Source organism: Palaemon carinicauda, chromosome 36 (genome assembly GCF_036898095.1).
Source record: "Palaemon carinicauda isolate YSFRI2023 chromosome 36, ASM3689809v2, whole genome shotgun sequence".
NCBI lineage: Eukaryota > Metazoa > Arthropoda > Malacostraca > Decapoda > Palaemonidae > Palaemon > Palaemon carinicauda.
In genome coordinates this window covers 40936927-40959931 of record NC_090760.1, presented here as the reverse complement: position 1 = coordinate 40959931, position 23005 = coordinate 40936927, and the positions used below count along the sequence as shown (strand labels likewise).

The following is a 23005-nucleotide window of genomic DNA, read 5'->3' as shown; positions in this document are numbered from 1 at the left end:
ATTGCCATAACTTTTCAAAACATTTTTCCTATCAAAGCTTTGTTACAAATTTTCTCTATAACTATTTTTTGCATATTGAATATATCAATATTGTTATCTAGTTTGATTTATATTTTCCACTACATCGATTCCTTTTATATAATCTTATTTATCCTTCATATTATATACCATAATGTTTCTCTTTTCTTTATTCATTTCTAACCCCCCCCCCCACCGTTTTAGTCCTGGATGTAATTCAGCTAGTAACAGGAGCTGTTCGTTATAAATTTTATTTTATAAATGACATATTTTGTAATAAAAAGATGATAATAATATATAAATAAAAGCATGATAATTATTAAAATATATTTATATATAATTTTATCAATAAATTAATAGTAATATATGATATCTTAGTCATTAAAGTTTTCAATTAATATTTAGAAATAGAAGAAACAGACCTAATGTTTCATCGGAGAGAAACAAGTTTTCTTTCAACTATGCAACAACAGACTTTGCACTATTACCAGAACCAATAAAAGTCTGTTTCCAATTTATTTACCTGATTATTGGAAATATTTAGTTACAAAACCACTATATTTTCAACTATTTGTATTTACATATAAACTAGACTAATTTTTAAAGGAAATATTAGAACACAACTTTCGGTTATAAACCAGGAAAACCTGGTTTCATTTGTTACGTGAATCGTGAGTTTCTGGCAACAATGTTTGTTTATTGATAAGTTCCCGAGACGTCACGTATGTGTGTAGTAGTAGTTTCTCCAATTCAGCATGACATCTCACTTTCATGAGTAATCCACGCCCAAGATTTGTGCTTCATTTCCATAGGTTGAATTGAAGTTCTAAAAAGAGACATCGTTGTACCAGCCGTGGTGTTGGCTGTTGACTGGTAAGTTAGACTTTCCGCTAGGTCAGTCTGCTTTGGACTATCCTCGGGTTAAGCAGTGGATTAGTTTATCGTAATATAGGCTACAATATTTAATGAACTTTTTGTTGAGATAATGGAGCCTTTGTAGTTCGTTGGGATAGGCCAGGAACCGCCAATAAATCGAGTTAAAAATGACCTAACGAGGGCTAACGCCCCCCTACCTCCCAAACTCTGTCGCTAACATACAAACACCACAAACCTGCCTAACCTAACCTAGTGGTTCCCCGGTCACAACCCCTAGCCTTGGGCAACCCCCCGGACCCCTTTCTTAAGTCTCTCTCCTACACAAAAAAAATCTATGGGCAGCACTAAATTATATCTTTAAAATGATAAAATAACTTCATATTATGGTATATCGGATCATAGTAAAGAACATCTTCCCCGTAAGGAATAATGATTTGGCTAGTAATAAGAAAGATATCGCCTGTTCCAAACAAACTACATTCTACCCGAGATAATAAGTTAGTCTGTTTTGAGGCATGTGAATTTGAGGGAAAATAGTTGTAACGTCCAAGGGCATTTAGGATATTGGATTGAATTCCCATTTTGCTCTGGCAATGGTATTGAGGGTGTATGTATGATAGCGGCCACATGTATATTATTATGGCATACTTAGAATACGGCAGTGTGAGGGGGATTGCAGGGCGGCGTTAGACACCCCCCCCCTCCCCATTAGGTAAGTAGGTAAGGACACGGCTTGTAGGTTAGGTTAGGGAGGAAAGTTTAGGTTAGTTGATCTCCATTTTTAATCAATGTGTGAGGAACTGGTCGCCGATATACAAAGGCTCCCGGCGGTCTAACGTCCTCCCCTGCGACCCCTCTTACACTGCCGTATTCTTAGTCAGCCTTCATCATACATAGAAGTGGCCGCTATCATACATACACCCCAAAAGCTTTTCTACTACAAACAGGTGTTTGCTATAGAAAAACACAGGAGCTTGATGTTTTTCTTTTTCTGTGTGCAAAGTGAATGCACGGCAGAGCAAATATCATTAGATTTCTAAAAAGTACCCCCTTTCTTAGACGGTCCAACGGTTTTTGGATTTATCTGCTGTTGAAATGAAGGTCAAATTCAGTGAAAGCACACAATTTTCTACAGGAAAAACTATGTTTTTCCGTTCTAAATGTTGTTCTGCCCATCACTATAATTTTACCCATAATTGGTTAGCATAATCACTGTGCCCTAGTTCAGTTTAAGCAAACAGAGGTGGCTACTGATAGACAAAGCTTCCCTAGTGAGTAAAGGCACCACCTCTAAGGTTGCAATGTTTATTATTGTCGAATAGCCTTAGGAATTGTCCAGATGAGCGTTTAAGGGATAGAGGCTATGGCAACCCTACGCTAGAGGAAGGCTGCTGTACTTTGGTCGGCATCAGAATTAAATTTTATACAGAAATTCATTGAAATTTAACCAGCCATCATGATGCAAGAGTAGGGTTGATGGTAAAGTTATAGTAAGATTATAGTAATTTGCAGTATCCCTTATGTAAAAATTAATGGATGTTTCAAGGGTTTTCCCCAGTATATTTTCCCTACCTTAAACCCTCAGTTCCCAATTGGGTGTCTCGGATTATCACATGATTGTTTAAGATGAATATATATCACTAACACTCGTGATTTCAATCAATGTTAGTATCAACCACAATAGCATTTAATACCGAATTCTACCTTGGGAATGTATATCCACTAGGTAATAGCTTCCGGCTGGACAGAGATTTGAACTCGTGCCACTCAGCCGAAACCGTGCTTGCGAGGACTCTACCAACAGAGCTATCAAGAGAGATGTAAGTTTATTACAACTCACCGTACATATTCCTGTCGATTTCAGGAATCTGTTCTTAGACTTGAACTCTTCTTCACCATGATAGCTGAATTATGAATTTGTAACATGTGGTTATTTCTGCTCACAATTCTGCTATCGTGATGGAGAAGGGCTCATTTCAAGTCTAAGAACAGATTCCTGAATTCAACACGAATACATACGGTGATGTAAAAAACTTATCTCTCTCTTGATAGCTCAGTTGGTGGAGGTTCCTTTGCAGCTATGTCTACCAGGGGAAGTGGGCCATCTTTTGCAATTGGTGTTGCTGAAGGGATACTTCACTGGTTGGAGCCTCTCTAGATAATTGTTTATTTTTTCCATCTCCATCCACCTAGAGATGCACATCATAGTCTCAGAAGTGAAGTGAAAGCTTGTAGCCTAGCCTTAATGCAGGTCGTCAGACTAAATAGCTTAGACTTTTCTTCCTTGTGGGAATTCTATATGGGTATTATTCTTGCCCACCCTAAGACCTCAGACCCCAGGGTGAAGTGTGCCCCGTGTTCGTAAGTCTCATGCCTGCCCATAGGAATGTTTGAAAAGAATGTTGGACAGAGATCTGACTTTGAAGACTTTCTGTTAGATTTAGCATCGGCGAAGTGACTTGGCGAGCTTCATGGCATCTCGTGTGACACAAGTCCTTCTGAAAAATGTAGGGAAATATCCCTGCACGGCAATATGTTGGACAGGGGTTTGAGACCTGCTCAAGCTTAAGATTTTTTTTTTGTAGTGTATGAAATTTTACCATCCTTTTGAGCTAGGGATGTAGGGTTTGGGGGAGCCTATAAGTCTACTAATTGAGTCATCGGCAGCCATTACCTAACCCTCCTTGGTCCTGCCTTGATGGAGAGGGGCTTGGGTGCTGATCATATGTATAATTGGTCAGTCTCTAGGACATAGTCCTGTCCCTTGCTGCTGCCGTTTGTAAGCAACCTTTAAAGGTCTAAGGTTACGTTCTTGGTTACCCTTCAGTAGTTATGAATACCTCATTGAAATTTTAAAATTATTCTAACATTACTGAATTTCTACTATTAACCCTTCTACCCCCAATGGATGTACTGGTACGTTTCACAAAACTCATCCCTTAACCCCTATGGATGTACTGGTATGTCCTTGCAAAAGATTGCTATTTGCATATTTTTGCATGTTTTTGATAACTTTATGAGAAACTTCATGCATTTCCCAAAATAATGAGACCAACCTGACCTCTCTATGACGAAAATTAAGGCTGTCAGCGCAATCTAAAAAGAAAATATTGCAAAACATGCTTGAAAAAGAAAAACGCCTGGGGTTAAGGGTTGGAAAGTTCCAAATAGCTTGGGGTAAAAGGGTTAAAAGTCTCAGGTTTGTATAGTTGGGAAAAATAAATATTTAAAAAACTTAGTCATACTGTATTTGCAAAGATTTGTCATATTTTCAAACACTGTTATATTTGTAAAAAATTATCATACCTGTATTTGCATATTGGAAATAAGCATTTGAATATAAATGAATGTTGCATTTGCCATTGATATTTCAGATCATAGAATGTAGGAGAAGGAAGATGCGCCCTCAGGGATGGTGGTGTCCAGGCGTGGTACTACTGGAAGCATTTACAGCTCTGGCGTTCTGGTTGGGGCTTCTGGGAGGTCTAGGCCTTGTCAGAGAATCGGAGGCTGTAGTGGCTTACAGCACGCAGCGCGATGAGATAACATATGCCCAGGTGTGGTCTACCCAACCTCTAGAAACCTTTTCTCAACTATGGCAAGCCATTTTCCTCTGGGGTTTCTTTTCTACCCTCTTCATTCACATTGTATCCAGCATCATCGCCTTTCTTATGCTGAGAAAACATAAGTATGGAAGGTAAGGAAATTCTATGCTGGTACTCTATTGCATGCTGGTTTACATGGCCAATGTGTAGTTTGCTTTAAACTTTCATCATGATATTCTTGATTTCTTTTGTAATTTTAGGATAACTCGTAAAGTGATCTCAAAGGAGAGATTTATTGAAAATTAGTTTTGAGATGGTTATTCCCTTATTTCAAATAGATCCATTTTTATATTTGCATTTACACTTAGGCATAGTCACTGTGATTTCTGAGTTAGAAGCACAGCTGTGGTTTCACTGTCCCATATTGGAGGTAGACATGAGTCTTTGTATCGCTGCACTAACAGGACGCAGTAAATGAGCTTACAAATATGTTTTATCTTCTCAAATTATTTAAGTTTTGCTGATTATAGACATCATTTTTGGGCTCAAGCCATGACGTCCTAATGGTAGGTTCCTTTAATAGCTTCCGAAGGGTATATATGACATACCCTTCGGAAGCTACTAAAGGAACCTTCCATTAGGACGTCATGGCCATCTCACCCAAAAAAAGATTTTTCGCTTCGCTCAAAATCCGTTTATTATAGGAGGATCTCTCAAAAATGGGCATGTTACTTTTTAGATGTGTTTGTAAAGCAGAGAGAGAAAAATAATCCATTGATAGCCTCTTCATTATTATAAAGAAATTTAGCTGGAGTACATGAATTCAATACTGGTTATGATTGTAATCCATGCAACAATAATTCTTGAAAAACATATGCAGTCTTAATTAGGTTAACAATTCCTGTCTTTGATTTTTACAAAATTAATAGCCTTACATGTGCCATAAAGTGATTGCTCAAAGTTAAGGTGTTATAATATTGTTTTCTCCTTTTGCTTTTTCATACCTCACTCTGAACTGTTTGTCTGGTGATCTTTTCATACTTTCGTTCCTACTTGGAAACTACGGTATAAAAGTACATTCTTTCATATAGGAATATTCCTAGAGTAAACTGGAATGGCTGTTGATAATCATTAACCCTTTTACCCCCGGGGTATTTGGAAATTTCCAACCCTTAACCCCCAAGGGGTTATTTTTTTCCCAGCACATTTTGCAGTATATTTTCTTTAAATTGCTCTAACAGCCTTAATTTTTGTCATAGAGAGGTCAGGTTGGTCTCATTCTCTTGGAAAATGCCTGAATTTTCTCAAAAAATTATCAAAAAATATGAAAAACAAATTTTTATAGCATTTTTTTGCAAGGACGTACCGGTACGTCCATGGGGGTAAAGGGATGGCTTTTGTGAAACGTACCAGTACGTCCTTTGGGGGTTAAAGGGTTAACAGAGTAGTTTATTAATGCCAGGTAAGTGAGGGATCCATCCACCTGTCTGATGTTGTCAGGCCACTTTTACTTCAGCTGCTATTACTTTTAACCCTTTAACCCCCAAAGGACGTACTGGTACGTTTCACAAAACTCATCCCTTTACCCCCATGGTCGTATCGGTAGGTCCTTGCAAAAAAATTCTATTTAAATTTTTTTTTGCATATTTTTGATAATTTTTTTTGAGAAACTTCAGGCATTTTCCAAGAAAATGAGACCAACCTGACCTCTCTCTGACAAAAATTAAGGCTGTTAGAGCAATTTAAAAAAAATATACTGCAAAATGTTCTTGAAAAAAAATTACGTCATGGGGGCTAATTTTTTGAGAAACTTCAGGTATTTTCCAAGAGAATGAGACCAACCTGACCTCTCTATGACAAAAATTAAGGCTGTTAGATCAATTTTAAAAAAATATACTGCAAAATGTTCTTGAAAAAAATAACCCCATGGGGGGAGGGGGTTAAGGGTTGGAAATTTTCAAATAGCCTGGGGGTAAAAGGGTTAAGTATCTAGTTGACAATTTCACGTTGGTTGATTTTCCTCTGTAAAGGTGAGACCTGTAGTGGATTCATGTAAAATTTCTACAATTATTATTATTATTAATTGCTAAGCTACAACCCTAGTTAGAAAAGCAGAATGCTATAAGCCCAGGGGCTCCAACAGGGAAAATAGCCCAGTGAGGAAAGGGAAGAAGGAAAAAATAAATATTTTAAGAATAACATTAAAATAAATATCTCCTATATAAACTATAAAAACTTTAACAAAACAAGAGGAAGAGAAATTAGATAGAATAGTGTGCCCGAGTGTACCCTCAAGCAAGAGAACTCTAACTCAAGATAATGGAAGACCATGGTACAGAGGCTATGGCACTACCCAAGACTAGAGAACAATGGTTTGATTTTGGAGTGTCCTTCTAGAAGAGTTGCTAAAGAGTCTCTTCTACCCTTAACAAGAGGAGAGTAGCCACTGGACAATTACAGTGCATTAGTTAACCCCTTTGGTGAAGAAGAATGCTTTGTACTTTGTGTTTAGGCCCTAGGTCTTACCTGTTTGTATGTATCCACCCGTGGCAGGAGTGGTCTCCTTCACACTGCGAGATACTGTACTCAGCGCTGCCGTTTTTCTACACAACACTGTGGAATGCTGAGTGTTGCCATCACACACAGCTGCCATAAATTCGTAGCTGCTGGTGACGTCAAATTTCCCTCCGTTTTCTATCCCATCATGATTGGTGAAATAAGCTTTATTTCAAATGTAGATCTTTATTCTACATGACGTGGAATTATCCACGTCATATTATAACCCAAAGTTACACTGTTTTCAATATTAAACTTACCCGATAATCATGTAGCTGTCAACTCCGTTGCCCGACAGAATTCTATGGAGGGATACGCCAGCTATCACAATACTAGAAGGGGGTGTACTTACCAGCGCCACCTGTGGCCAGGTACTATAGTACTTCTTGTTGACACCTCCTCAATTTTTCCTCTGTCGTGCTTCCGGCAAGACGTTCTGGGATACGCTTATGATCTTCGAGTTTTTTCACGGCTAATTGGTGAAGTATTCTCTCAGATTTCGGCTGTCGCTTTACTGGAAACCTTCTTATATTAGCTAGATAGCTTTTATATAGTCCTGATTAACGGTTAACGATCTTTTGCTTGATTTTGGAACCCCCTTTGGCTAACTCTGGATTCAAGATGTCTGACATTTCGCAAGCCCCCTCCCATAGACGATGTAGGTCTTGCAATAGGCGTATTCCGAAGGCCTCGGTAGATCCTCACACCGCTTGTTCTGACTGTAGGGACAGGCCCTGTCAGTTAGAAAATCGATGTGAGGAATGCGCCGGACTTTCGGAACTGGAATTTGTCCGTCTTTTGAAATATTCAACTAAGTTAGAGAGAGGTAGAGTTAGGAGGAGTTCTTCTCACTCTTCACTTTTTTCCTCACCTCATGATCCCCTACCTTTTCCTACCCCTGTAGTGGCTACCCCCGAACCTACTATTTGCCCTCCGCCTGATATGTCTGTTGTTTTGCGTGCTATTCAGGCCTTAGGCGATAAAGTAGAGTCAGTGGTAAGTGATCATAAGTCTCTGATGGCCGAAGTCAAGGAACTTAAGGTCAAGAGTGCAGTGGGTGGAATTAGTGCCAGTGCTGTGACGAGTGCTAGTGTCAGTGCAGTGCCAAGTGCTAGTGTCAGTGCCAGTGTGGTGCGTGAGGATACTTCTGTGCGAGCCAGTCGTCCTCCCAGTCCGGGACCTCTTGCAAGCTCCCAAGCCCAGGGGAGAAGCAATGTCGAAGGGCATAAGGGTTCGGCAGGCCTTGTTAGGCGCACAGAAGTATCCTCGGTGGTTGCGGGCGTGTCTTCCAAAGACCGTCACTCCCACCTGCAGACGATTGAGCCCGTCTTTGCCTCGTCCGCTGATCAACTGTCAGGGAAGAAACGTTGGACTCAGGTCTCGAGACCACTTAAACGCAGAGTCCAGTCCGCGAGTGCTCAGCCAGGTTGCAGTCATTGGCTCAGCTCTGACTCGCCGCAGTCATCTGTCGACTGCACTCCGCCCAAGAGGAGTAAGGTTCTGCCACAACAGAGCTCGACTGTTAAGGCTTTACCTCAGCCTACTGTAGTTTCTGCCGACCCCAAGTGGACTCTACTACAGTCCATGCAAGCACAGCTTTCGGACTTGATGCGTGAGTGTCGGGCTGAGAGTGTTGCGCCTCCGCCTCCGCCTACACTCCCTCCGCCTGCGCTCGCTCCGCCTGCGCTCGCTCCGCCTGATCGCAGTTCCACCTGCCAGGCGTACGATGTTGAGCCACGTTCTGAGTTTGCTGTTCCCAGTGGTGTTCAGCCTCCGCCTTCCTTAAGGCAACCTTTACAATGGGATCAGGAGGATTATACCTCTCTTCCTCCGCCTCCACTTGCTGCTCCACCAGTGATGCAACACTCGGTTGAGGTACAACAACCTCTCCCGTCCATGAGTCAGTCTCCTCAGCTCTCGCTGCAGCGAGCTCAACCCTCCACAAGGCAAGCACCACAACACCTTAGCCTTGCGCCTCAGGAGCCTCAGCTTGCGAGACATTTACCTTGTTCTGCGCAGCCTCTACCTCATCGCGCTCCGCTCACACCACAGGAACAGGAACTTGCTACTCCGCTTCCGCCAACCGCTCAGCAAGCGCAACCCTTGGGTTCAACCTCTCATGCTAGGAGTCAGCCTCCTCCACCCATGCGCCTTCCTTCTGCTTCGTCTTTTATTCAGCCTTTGCAGTCTGAGCCTCAGGTTTTCCCTCAACAGTTACTTGAAGAGGAAACCACTAATATTGTTCCTACTCGTTCTGACTCTGCTGTTCAGCATTCTTGTCCGATCTCTTCGCTACACTCTGGTGATGAGGCTTCTGATGATGAGGCGGCACACCTGGATCCCTCGTCAGACGTGGATGAATCCAAGCCTTCTCCACAGTCTATTGACTTTCGTAAGGTCTTGGCTCTGCTTAGGGAGGTTTACCCAGACCACTTTGTCTCTGCTATTCCCCGCTCTCCGCCATCTGAGTTTTCGCTGGGCATACAGCAAGCTAAGTCCACCTATACTAAGCTAGTCCTAGCAAGGTCCTCTAAGAGAGCGTTAAGGATCTTAGGGGAGTGGCTGCAGACTAAGCAACACCTTGGCAAAACTTCTTTCATGTTCCCTCCGACTAAGCTCACTTCGAAAGCGAGCGTTTGGTATGCCACAGGAGAAGCACCAGGCTTGGGAGTACCTGCCTCTGCCCAGGCTGACTTCTCAAGTCTGGTAGACTCGCCTCGGAGAACTGCAATGAGGCGCTCTAAGGTTTGCTGGACCTTCTCAGACCTTGATCACTTACTGAAGGGAGTTTTTAGAGCATTTGAGATGTTCAACTTTCTAGACTGGTGCCTGGGGGCCCTCAGCAAGAAGACCTCCCCTGCGGACAAGGATTCTGCCATGCTATTAATGTCCTGCATGGATAAGGCCATTAGGGATGGATCTGGTGAGCTTGCGTCGATGTTTGTATCAGGGGTTCTGAAGAAAAGGGAACAGCTGTGTACCTTCCTTTCCTCCAGCATTACACCTTGTCAAAGGTCACAACTCCTTTTTGCTCCGCTCTCGAAGTTCCTCTTCCCCGAAGAGCTGGTTAAGGACTTGTCTGCTGCCCTGATACAAAAGGACACTCACGATCTTGTAGCCTCATCGGCTCGTAAGTCTAAGGTTGCTACCTCAGTCCCCAAGACTTATCGCTCCCCAGTGGCTGATACCCCTGCTACGAGGTTCATACCGCCCTTTCGTGGTAGAGCCCCCAGCCGAGGAAGCTCCCGTCCAGACTCTTACAGGAGCAAGTCTAGGAAAGGCTCCAAGACATCTAAAGGAAAAAACTGACTCTCCGCATCTCCAGACAGCAGTAGGAGCCAGACTCAAGATCTTCTGGCAAGCCTGGGAGAAGAGAGGTGCAGACGCCCAGTCTGTCAGTTGGCTGAGGGACGGTTACAGGATTCCATCTGCCTCAAACCACCTCTGACCACATCTCCCATCAACCTCTCTCCCAACTACAAAGAAGAGGACAAGAGGCTAGCATTGCACCAGGAGGTGTCGCTACTTGTGCAGAAGAAGGCAGTGGTTATAGTCCGGGACCATCAATCCCCGGGCTTCTACAACCGTCTCTTTCTTGTGGCCAAGAAGACAGGAGGTTGGAGACCGGTGCTGGACGTCAGCGCGCTCAACGCGTATGTCACCAAGCAGACGTTCACGATGGAGACGACGAAGTCGGTCCTAGCAGCGGTCAGGCAGGAGGACTGGATGGTCTCGTTGGACTTGAAAGATGCCTACTTTCACGTTCCTATTCATCCAGACTCCCAACCTTTCCTGAGATTCGTTTTTGGAAAGGTTGTCTACCAATTCCAAGCCCTGTGTTTTGGCCTAAGCACAGCTCCTATGGTGTTCACTCATCTGATGAGGAATATAGCAAAATTCCTACACTTATCGGACATCAGAGCCTCCCTCTACTTAGACGACTGGCTGTTGAGAGCCTCCACGAGTCGTCGCTGTCTGGAGAATCTCAACTGGACTTTGGACTTAATCAGAGAACTGGGTCTGTTAGTCAACATAGAAAAGTCTCAGCTCATTCCCTCCCAATCCATTGTGTACCTGGGAATGGAGATTCGGAGTCAGGATTTTCGGGCTTTTCCATCGGCCCCCAGGATAAGCCAAGCCCTAGAGTGCATCATGAGCATGCTGAAGAGGAGCAGTTGCTCGGTGAGACAGTGGATGAGTCTCACAGGGACCCTTTCATCACTGGCCCTGTTCGTCGAGCTAGGGAGACTCCACCTCCGCCCTCTTCAATTCCATCTTGCAGCTCATTGGGACAAGGGTTCGACTCTCGAAGCAGTCTCTATCCCAATCACCCAAGAGATGAAGACCACTCTCCTGTGGTGGAAGAACAATCTCCTTCTCAGGGAGGGCCTATCGTTGGCTATTCAGACCCCCAATCTTCATCTCTTCTCAGATGCATCGGACTCGGGCTGGGGTGCGACCTTGAACGGACGGGAATGCTCGGGAACGTGGAACGAGGAACAGGGATTACTCCACATCAACTGCAAGGAGCTACTAGCAGTTCATTTAGCCCTGCTGAACTTCAAGTCCCTCCTGCTAGGCAAAGTGGTGGAGGTGAACTCAGACAACACCACAGCCTTGGCTTACATCTCCAAGCAAGGAGGGACCCATTCGAGGAGCCTATACGAGATCGCAAGGGACCTCCTCATTTGGTCAAGAGGTCTAAACCTCACTCTGCTCACGAGGTTCATTCAGGGCAATATGAACGTCTCAGCAGATCGCCTAAGCAGAAGGAATCAGGTCATTCCCACGGAATGGACCCTCCACAAGAGTGTGTGCAACAGACTTTGGACCTTGTGGGGTCAACCTACCATAGATCTGTTTGCCACCTCCATAACCAAGAGACTTCCGCTGTACTGTTCCCCTGTTCCAGACCCTGCAGCAGTTCATGTGGATGCTTTTCTACTGAACTGGTCCCATCTCGACCTTTACGCATTCCCACCGTTCAAGATAAACAAAGTTCTGCAGAAATTCGTCTCGCACGAAGGGACACGGCTGACGCTGGTTGCTCCCCTTTGGCCTGCAAGAGAATGGTTCACAGAGGTACTTCAATGGCTAGTCGACATCCCCAGGACTCTACCTCTAAGAGTGGACCTTCTACGTCAACCTCACGTAGACAGGTTGCACCCAAACCTCCACGCTCTTCGGCTGACTGCCTTCAGACTGTCGAAAGATTCGCTAGAGCTAGAGGCTTTTCGAAGGAGGCAGCCAGTGCGATTGCCAGAGCAAGAAGGGTTTCCACTCGTAGAGTCTACCAGTCTAAGTGGGAAGTCTTCCGGAGCTGGTGTAGAGCCAATTCAATATCCTCTACCAATACCTCTGTGACCCAAATAGCTGACTTCCTTCTACATCTTAGGAATGAGAGATCCCTTTCAACCCCTACGATTAAAGGGTATAGGAGTATGTTGGCTTCAGTTCTCCGCCACAGAGGTTTGGACCTTTCTTCCAACAAGGACCTTCAAGACATTCTTAAGTCTTTTGAGACGTCTAAAGAGCGTCGTCTATCCACTCCAGGCTGGAATCTAGACGTAGTCTTAAGGTTCCTTATGTCACCTAGGTTCGAACCTCTCCAGTCAGCTTCCTTCAAGGACCTTACCCTCAAGACTCTTTTTCTCGTCTGCCTTGCAACAGCTAAGAGAGTCAGTGAGGTTCATGCCTTCAGCAAGAACATTGGTTTCACGACCGAATCTGCAACATGTTCTTTTCAGCTCGGATTCCTAGCAAAGAACGAACTTCCTTCACGTCCTTGGCCTAGATCGTTTGAAATACCTAGCCTCTCCAACATGGTAGGTAACGAACTAGAGAGAGTTCTTTGCCCTGTCAGAGCTCTCAAGTATTATCTTAAGAGGTCTAAACCTATTCGAGGACAGTCAGAAGCCTTATGGTGTGCCATCAAGAAACCTTCGAGGCCCATGTCCAAGAACGGGGTTTCGTATTATATAAGGCTTCTGATTAGAGAAGCCCATTCTCACTTGAAGGAGGAAGACCTTGCATTGCTGAAGGTAAGGACCCACGAAGTAAGAGCCGTAGCTACTTCGATGGCCTTTAATAAAAACCGTTCTCTGCAGAGCATAATGGATGCAACCTATTGGAGGAGCAAGTCAGTGTTTGCATCATTTTATCTTAAAGATGTCCAGTCTCTTTACGAGAACTGCTACACCCTGGGACCATTCGTAGCAGCGAGTGCAGTAGTAGGTGAGGGCTCAGCCACTACATTCCCTTAATCCCATAACCTTTTTTAACCTTTCTCTTGAATGCTTTTATTGTTGTTTTTATGGTTGTTACGGTAGGCTAAGAAGCCTTCCGCATCCTTTTGATTTGGCGGGTGGTCTATTCATTCTTGAGAAGCGCCTGGGTTAGAGGTTTTGTAGAGGTCCTTTAGTAGGGGTTGCAACCCTATATACTTTAGCACCTTTGGGTTGATTCAGCCTCCAAGAGGAACGCTGCGCTCAGTAAGGAAGACGAACTTAAAAAAGAGGCAGAGTAACGGTTCAATTCGACTTCCTTACCAGGTACTTATTATTTCATTGTTATTTGAGATAACTGTCATATGAAATATGGGATACTTAGCTATCCTTTAATCTTGTACACTGGTTTTCACCCACCCCCCTGGGTGTGAATCAGCTACATGATTATCGGGTAAGTTTAATATTGAAAAATGTTATTTTTATTAGTAAAATAAATTTTTGAATATACTTACCCGATAATCATGATTTAATCGACCCTCCCTTCCTCCCCATAGAGAACCAGTGGACCGAGGAAAAATTGAGGAGGTGTCAACAAGAAGTACTATAGTACCTGGCCACAGGTGGCGCTGGTAAGTACACCCCCTTCTAGTATTGTGATAGCTGGCGTATCCCTCCATAGAATTCTGTCGGGCAACGGAGTTGACAGCTACATGATTATCGGGTAAGTATATTCAAAAATTTATTTTACTAATAAAAATAACATATTTCAAGTATTTAGCATTATTTTGATGAATTTACATAAATCAGCATATTTTACCATAATTTTTTTCATATTTTTCTTCCTATTCATGCACTGATTCATGCTTCAAGTGAAGGACTGTGGATGTAGAAAAAAATTCTACAGTCAGTTGCCAGATGTCACAATATTTCTACAATAGCAGACAAAATTCCACGAAACGGCAGCCCTGACTGTACTGTGCATTATTACTTCTATATCATTATTGTTACAAGCCAAGTTACAATCCTTCCTGTAATGAACAGCAGAATGCTACAAGCCCAAGGATTCCAATATGGAAATCAGCCCATTGCAAAAAAGAAGGGGAAACTATGAATTAACCATTATCCCTTTTACCCCCAGGCTATTTGGAAATTTCCAACCCTTAACCCCCAGGGGGTTATTTTTTTCCTAGCACATTTTGCAGTATATATTTTTTAAATTGCTCTAACAGCCTTAATTTTTGTCATAGAGAGATCAGGTTGGTCTCATTCTCTTGGAAAATGCCTGAATTTTCTCAAAAAATTATCAAAAATATGATAAAAAAAATTTTTATAGCATTTTTTTGCAAGAACGTACCGGTACGTCCATGGGGGTAAAGGGGTGGCTTTTGTGAAACGTACCAGTACGTCCTTTGGGGGTAAAAGGGTTAAATAGAAAAAAAGACTACTAAATGTATAAATAAGTAACCAATATACTCCTGTAACGAGACTTTCGTCAACCAACCTGCTAAACAAAAAGCATTTGCATCAAGCCGGAACTGCTATTCCAAAGTTCCACAGATTCAATTATTCTAATAGGAAGCCTATTCCAAAATTTGATTGCTGCATGAATTGAGCTTCCGGAATACTGCACTATGGACCATTAAGTCTTATGAAAGAAAAGGAGGTTGTTTGAGGATAAACTGCATACTGAACCTGGTAGTATTTAATGGATGGTATAGTCTTTGAAGATCTTAACCCTTTTACCCCCAGGCTCTTTGGAAATTTCCAACCCTTAACCCCCAAGGGGTTATTTTTTTCCCAGTACATTTTGCTGTATATTTTTTTTTAAATTGCTCTAACAGCCTTAATTTTTGTCATGGAGAGGTCAGGTTGGTCTTAATCTCTTGAAAAATGCCTGAATTTTCTCAAAAAATTATCAAAAATATGAAAAAAAAAATTTTTACAGCCTTTTTTTGCAAGGACTTACCGGTACGTCCATGGGGGTAAAGGGGTGGGTTTTGTGAAACGTACCAGTACGTCCTTTGGGGGTAAAAGGGTTAATGCAGGTTGTGATCGGAATTTTGAAAAGTCATGCGCGTTACAGTATCCATAATGAAATAACTTAGGTTTTGCTTGCAAGACTGCTATATTGTGTAATCATCCCATGTTAACCCTTTTACCCCCAAAAGGACGTACTGGTAAGTTTCACAAAACTCATCCCTTTACCACCATAGACGTACCGGTACGTTCTTGCAAAAAACTGCTATTTAAATTTGTTTTTTGCACATTTTTGATAATTCTTTGAGAATCTTCAGGCATTTTCCAAAAGAATGAGACCAACCTGACCTCTCTATCACGAAAATTAAGGCTGTTAGAGCAATTTTAAAAAAATATACTGCAAAATGTGCTTGAAAAAAATTAACTCCTGGGGGTAAAAGGGTTAATCTCAGAATGCTAGTCTCAGCTGCCCTTTCTCCAGAAACTAAACTTCCGTTTTTCAATACCTGATACATGCTACTACTGTAGATTACCATAAAATGGGGTGATCTCGGACAAGGGGTTTGAAACCAGTCTGTATTGCAATACAGACCTTGGTTTATTAGTCTAATTCCCTCTGGGAGTGAGCTCTAAAGCTAAAAGGCTCGTAAACTAAAACCGTTTTTTCCAATCAGAAATAAAGGAAATTCGCTCGATGTATTACACACATCCATAAATACACATATACACTCATTTTTATAGGTCTTTAATATTAATCATTGAACAATTTATACATAAATACACATATACACTCATTTTTATAGGTCTTTAATATTAACCCTTTTACCCCCAGGCTATTTGGAAATTTCCAACCCTTAACCCCCCCCCCATGGGGTTATTTTTGTTCAAGCACATTTTGCAGCATATTTGTTTTAAATTGCTCTAACCGCCTTATTTTCAATATTAAACTTACCCGATAATCATGTAGCTGTCAACTCCGTTGCCCGACAGAATTCTATGGAGGGATACGCCAGCTATCACAATACTAGAAGGGGGTGTATTTGCCAGCGCCACCTGTGGCCAGGTACTCAAGTACTTCTTGTTGACACCTCCTCAATTATTCCTCTGTCGTGCTTCCGGCAAGACGTTCTGGGATACGCTTATGTTCTTGGAGTATTTTCACGACTTTGGTGAAGTATTTCTCTTTGATTTCGGCTGTCGCTTTACTGGAAACTTCTATATTAGCTTAGTTAGCTTTTGGAATTAATTTGATTAATTTTGGTGACGAGAGAGTATGAACTCTCGTTCACTTTTCAATGGCCGACCCTTCCCTTAGACGGAAGTGTTGGTGTCTAAGAGAGTATAGACTCTCTTTCTTAATTTTGCTTAACAAAAGTTATAGATTTATTTTATATCTCTCCGCCTCTTATAGGCCTCTTCGATTAACTTCCTTTTATTATAAACTCATTAAAATTAATTTTTATATTTGTTTATATTCGACCTTCCTAATAGTAGGCGGTCTTTTACCGAAGTTAATAAACTTTGAGCCCGTCATTTCGGTTTTACCTGTTAACATATTATGCTATTTCCGCCACAGAGTTTGAAAGATTTTCTTTGACAGTCTCGTACTGTTTTCAAAGCTGAACTAACGTTTTGTTTTGTCTCTGCAGTTGTTGACGTTCAGAACGTTCAACTTGCACTCTATCGTTACGATAGAGAAAGAATGTTCACGGTTTCACGTTGCAGTAAGAGTAACCGTGTCTAGCGTTTTGTTCATTCTTTCTTAACTTAATGGTTTTGATCCTAATAAAGGAACTTTTCAGTTTTTTTCCTTTAACAATAATATGTTTTAACGATATATATGATTGGGCTCTTCTCTCAGGTTCTAAGTCAAGAGAGAGAGAGAGAGAGAGAGAGATAGAGACGGAGGGAGAAAGAGGATAAACGTTTCATTCAAGCCTGCCAGGCGTACGAGTAACGTCGTTATCGTTTTTTGCTCTTCTCCCTAGTCTCTTTAGGGGAAGAAACTAAACGTTTCTAGAGTGATCTAGTGTTTAGTCTCTTTCCAACCACTGAATTATCTTTCATTAGATTTTTCTGTTACATTGTAATTCTGTTTTCGCAATTACTAACTTTGAGAAAGGATAGAATTGCGTATTTCAGGTACAAACCACTTAAAGTTTCGAGTTCAGTGAAATAAGTGCAAACAGAAATCAAAGTGATAAGTGATTAGTGCGTGAGGGTACTTTTGTGCGCGCCAGTCGTCCTCCCAGTCCGGGACCTCTTGCAAGCTCCCAAGCCCAGGGGAGAAGCAATGTCGAAGGGCATAAGGGTTCAGCAGGCCTTGATCGACGCACAGAAGTATTCTCGGTGGTTGTGGGCGTGTCTTACCGAGACCGTCACTCCCACCCGCAGACGATTGAGCCCTTATTTTGCTCGTCTGCAGAAGAGATTAGGGGAGAAAATAAAGGCAGAGTAACGCTGGTCTCAGGTCTCAAGACTTCTTAAACGTTAAGTCCAGACCTATGCCAGACGTACGAAGTTAAAGTTCACAACCCGAATACAGTCATCAGTTGATTACACTCCGCCTAAGAGGAGTAAGGTTCTGCCACAACAGATCTCTGCTGTTAAGGCTTTACCTCAGCAGAACTTAGTGTCTGCCGACCCCAAGTTAACTCTACTGCAGTCCATACAGTCACAACTTTCGGTCTTGATGCGTGAGTGTCGGGCTGAGAGTGTTGCACAGCCGGAAGCCTCCTCCTCCGCCTACACTCCCTCCACCTGTTCTCGCTCCGCCTGTGCTCGCCCAGCCTGCACCTGCTCCGCCTGTGCTCGCCCAGCCTGCACCTGCTCCGCCTGGTCGCAGCACCATCTGCCAGGCGTACGATGTTTTGAACTCTACTACAGTCCATGCAAGCACAGCTTTCGGACTTGATGAGTGAGTGTCGGGCTGAGAGTGTTGCTCCTCCGCCTCCGCCTACACTCCCTCCTCCTACACTCGCTCCGCCTGATCACAGTACCATCTGCCAGGCGTACGATGTTGTGGACTCTACTTCAGTCCATGCAAGCACAGCTTTCGGACTTGATGAGTGAGTGTCGGGCTGAGAGTGTTGCTCCTCCGCCTCCGCCTACACTCCCTCCTCCTACACTCGCTCCGCCTGATCACAGTACCATCTGCCAGGCGTATGATGTTGTGGACTCTACTACAGTCCATGCAAGCACAGCTTTCGGACTTGATGCGTGAGTGTCGGGCTGAGAGTGTTGCTCCTCCGCCTCCGCCTACACTCCCTCCACCTACACTCGCTCCGCCTGATCGCAGTACCACCTGCCAGCAGTTCCACCTGCCAGGCGTACGATGTTGAGACACGTGCTGAGTTTGCTGTTCCCTGTGGTGTTCAGCCTCCGCCTTTCTTAAGGCAACCTTTACATTGGGATCAGGAGGATTATACCTCTCTTCCTCCGCCTCCACTTGCTGCTCCACCAGTGATGCAACACTCGGTTGAGGTACAACAACCTCTCCCGTCCATGAGTCAGTTTCCTCAGCTCTTGCTGCAGCGAGCTCAACCCTCCATGAGGCAAGCACCACAACACCTTAGCCTTGCGCCTCAGGAGCCTCAGCTTGCGAGACATTTACCTTGTTCTGCGCAGCCTCTTCCTCATCGCGCTCCGCTCACACCACAGGAACTGGAACTTGCTACTCCGCTTCCGCCAACCGCTCAGCAAGCGCAACCCTTGGGTTCAACCACTCATGCTAGGAGTCAGCCTCCTCCACCCATGCGCCTTCCTTCTGCTTGTCTTTTATTCAGCCTTTGCAGACTGAGCCTCAGGTGTTCCCTCATCGGAGTCTTGAAGAGGAAACCACACTATTGTTGTTCCAGCTCGTTCTGACTCTGCTGTTCAGCATACCATGGTTTAAACCCCATGCAAGCATGCATAAAGCACTCTAGCACTGGTCATGGAATTTCTGAGAAATGTTAAACGCCATGCACACGCTCTGCTTTCCTTTCAGCAGGCTCTGCTTACAGCAGGCTCTGCTTACTACATGCTCAGCATTCAGCATGCTCTGCATTCAGCATGCTCTGCATACAACATGCTCTGCATACAGCATGCTCTGCATTCAGCATGCTCTGCATACAACATGCTCTACATACAGCATGCTCTGCATACAGCATACTCTGCATACATCATGCTCTGCATACCTTACCGCATGCTTCTCAACACATCTTGGGTTGTTGCCAACTCACTAGACTGTCAAGCAGTTTCATAACGTTGCCTTCTAGTCTGCTGCTTTGCACCAGTGAACCCTCACTCAGAGAACTTAGCTTTTCTAGGATAAGGTCCCTGTAGATGAGAAAGTTCTTTTCTCCCTCCTTCTGATATTCCCTTGAGGACTCTGTCATTTGGAGGGAGCCTTTAGCTGCATAACCTCTTATGGACTTTTATTTAAGCATAACATGCTTACAGGGAAGGTAATGGTTACACTTCAGCCGCTAATCCCGTCTGTTACCACACCTGCTCCCATAGACCTTGAGCTGTGTTGCATGACATGCAGTCCAAGCTTAGTCCTTGTTAGAGGATTTTTTTGTTTACGGAGTCAATGTGTCACGGGGAAGACGTTCAACAACCAACAGAAGGGACTTGTTGTGACGCAGTGCGGCAACCTCAGCAACCCGTTAAGGAGTTGTCTGTACGACCCAGACAGTCTAGACAGATTCGGGTTGTCACTGTACTTCCTCGCTTGCCCATGATTGACAGTTTACAGACTGTGCAGCAGTATCATGATCTTGTGTCCGGCTCCGTCAGACGACTGGCTTTTAAGAGCTCCCTCAAGTCGTCGCTGTCTGGAGATTTTCAAATGGACTATGGATCTGACCTAGGAACTGGGCCTCCTGGTCAATTTTGAGGAGTCTCAGCTCGTTCCATCCCAGACCATTGTCTCCTTGGGTATGGATCTTCAGAGTCGAGCTTTTCGGACTTGTCCGTCGGCCCCAAGGATCTTCCAAGCCCTAGAATGCATCCAGAGCATGCTGAGAAGGAACCGATGCTTAGTCAGGCAGTGGATGAGTCTAACAGGGACACTTTCATCGCTGGCCCTGTTCATCGAGTTAGGGAGACTCCACCTCCGCCCCCTTCAGTATCATCTAGCTGCTCACTGGATAAAGGACATGACGCTAGAGACGGGCTCAGTTCCTGTTTCCGAAGAGATGAGGTCTACTCTAACGTGGTGGAAGAACAGCATTCTTCTCAAGGAAGGTCTACCTTTGACTGTTCAGACCTCCGACCACCGTCTCTTCTCGGACGCATCGGACACGGGCTGGGGTGCGACACTGGACGGACAGGAATGCTCGGGAACATGGAATCAGGAGCAAAGGACACTTCACATCTATTGCAAGGAGTTGTTGGCAGTTCATTTGGCCTTGATAAACTTCAAGTCCCTCCAGCTTAACAAGGTGGTGGAGGTGAACTCCGACTACACCACAGCCTTGGCTTACATCTCCAAGCAGGGAGGGACTCATTCGAGGAAGTTGTTCGAGATCGCAAGGGACCTCCTCATTTGGTCAAAAGATCGAAAGCTCACGCTGGTAACGAGGCTCATTCAGGGCGATATGAATGTCATGGCAGATCGCCTCAGCCGGAAGGGTCAGGTCTTCCCCACAGAGTGGACCCTTCACAAGAATGTTTGCAGCAGACTTTGGGCCCTGTGGGGTCAGCCAACCATAGATCTATTCGCTACCTCGATGACCAAGAGGCTCCTCTTGTATTGTTCTCCGATTCCAGACCCAGCAGCAGTTCGCGTGGATGCCTTTCTGCTGGATTGGTCCCATCTCAACCTGTATGCATTCCCGCCGTTCAAGATTGTCAACAGGGTACTTCAGAAGTTCGCCTCTCACAAAGGGACACGGCTGACGTTGGTTGCTCCCCTCTGGCCCGCGAGAGAATGGTTCACTGAGGTACTACAATGGCTGGTCGACGTTCCCAGGACTCTTCCTCCTAGAGTGGACCTTCTGCGTCAACCTCACGTAAAGAAGGTACACCCAACCTCCACGCTCTTCGTCTGACTGCCTTCAGACTATCGAAAGACTCTCAAGAGCTAGAGGCTTTTCGAAGGAGGCAGCCAGAGCGATTGCCAGAGCAAGGACGACATCCACTCTCAGAGTCTATCAGTCTTAATGGGAAGTCTTCCGAAGCTGGTGCAAGGCCAATGCAGTTTTCCTCAACCAGTACCAATGTAACCCAGATTGCTGACTTCCTGTTACATCTAAGGAACGTAAGATCCCTATCAGCTCCTACGATCAAGGGTTACAGAAGTTTGTTGGCAGCGGTTTTCCGCCACAGAGGCTTGGATCTTTCCTCCAACAAAGATCTACAGGACCTCCTTAGGTCTTTTGAGACCTCAAAGGAACGTCGGTTGTCCACTCCAGGCTGGAATCTAGACGTGGTCCTAAGGTTCCTAATGTCATCAGGATTTGAACCGCTCCAATCAGCCTCTTTTAAGGACCTCACATTAAAAACTCTTTTCCTCGTGTGCTTAGCAACAGGTAAAAGAGTAAGTGAGATCCACGCCTTCAGCAGGAACATAGGTTTCACATCTGAAACGGCTACATGTTCCTTGCAGCTCGGTTTTTTGGCTAAAAACGAGCTTCCTTCCCGTCCTTGGCCTAAGTCGTTCGAGATCCCAAGCCTGTCCAACATGGTGGGGAACGAACTGGAGAGAGTACTTTGCCCAGTTAGAGCTCTTAAGTACTATCTAAGAAGGTCAAAACCATTACGAGGACAATCAGAAGCCTTATGGTGTGCTATCAAGAAGCCTTCTCTACCAATGTCTAAGAACTCAGTTTCTTACTACATCAGGCTTCTGATTAGAGAAGCAAATTCTCATCTGAAGGAAGAAGACCTTGCTTTGCTGAAGGTAAGGACACATGAAGTGAGAGCTGTGGCTACTTCAGTGGCCTTCAAACAGAACCGTTCTCTGCAGAGTGTTATGGATGCAACCTATTGGAGAAACAAGTCAGTGTTCGCATCATTCTATCTCAAAGATGTCCAGTCTCTTTACGAGTACTGCTACACCCTGGGTCCATTCGTAGCAACGAATGCAGTAGTAGGCGAGGGCTCAGCCACTACATTCCCATAATCCCATAACTTTTTAACCTTTCTCTTGAATACTTTTTATGGGTTGTACGGTCGGCTAAGAAGCCTTCCACATCCTTGTTGATTTGGCGGGTGGTCAATTCTTTCTTGAGAAGCGCCAAGGTTAAAGGTTGTGATGAGGTCCTTTAGTATGGGTTGCAGCCCTGTATACTTTAGCACCTTTGAGTTGATTCAGCCTCCCAAGAGGAACGCTGCGCTCAGTAAGGAAGACGATCTTATTAAAGGCAGAGTAACGGTTCAAGTCGACTTCCTTACCAGGTACTTATTATTTCATTGTTATTGTGGATAACTGATTATATGAAATATGGGATACTTAGCTATCCTTTAATCTTGTACACTGGTTTTCACCCACCCCCCTGGGTGTGAATCAGCTACATGATTATCGGGTAAGTTTAATATTGAAAAATGTTATTTTTATTAATAAAATAAATTTTTGAATATACTTACCCGATAATCATGATTTAATCGACCCTCCCTTCCTCCCCATAGAGAACCAGTGGACCGAGGAATAATTGAGGAGGTGTCAACAAGAAGTACTTGAGTACCTGGCCACAGGTGGCGCTGGCAAATACACCCCCTTCTAGTATTGTGATAGCTGGCGTATCCCTCCATAGAATTCTGTCGGGCAACGGAGTTGACAGCTACATGATTATCGGGTAAGTATATTCAAAAATTTAT

The 23005-nt window shown here is 44.0% G+C and overlaps 1 protein-coding gene across 1 annotated transcript in view; it reads left to right on the top strand.

Moving 5' to 3' along the window:
- The first annotated feature begins 696 nt into the window (after positions 1–696).
- LOC137628842 (transmembrane protein 170B) overlaps positions 697–23005 on the top strand; it is a 29035-nt gene continuing 6726 nt past the window's right edge. Inside the window, exons 1-2 of the mRNA XM_068360086.1 lie at positions 697–891; positions 4269–4591. Of these exons, the coding sequence (XP_068216187.1) occupies positions 4293–4591 (299 nt within the window). The 5' untranslated portion in view covers positions 697–891; positions 4269–4292. The remainder of the gene's footprint in view (positions 892–4268; positions 4592–23005) is intronic.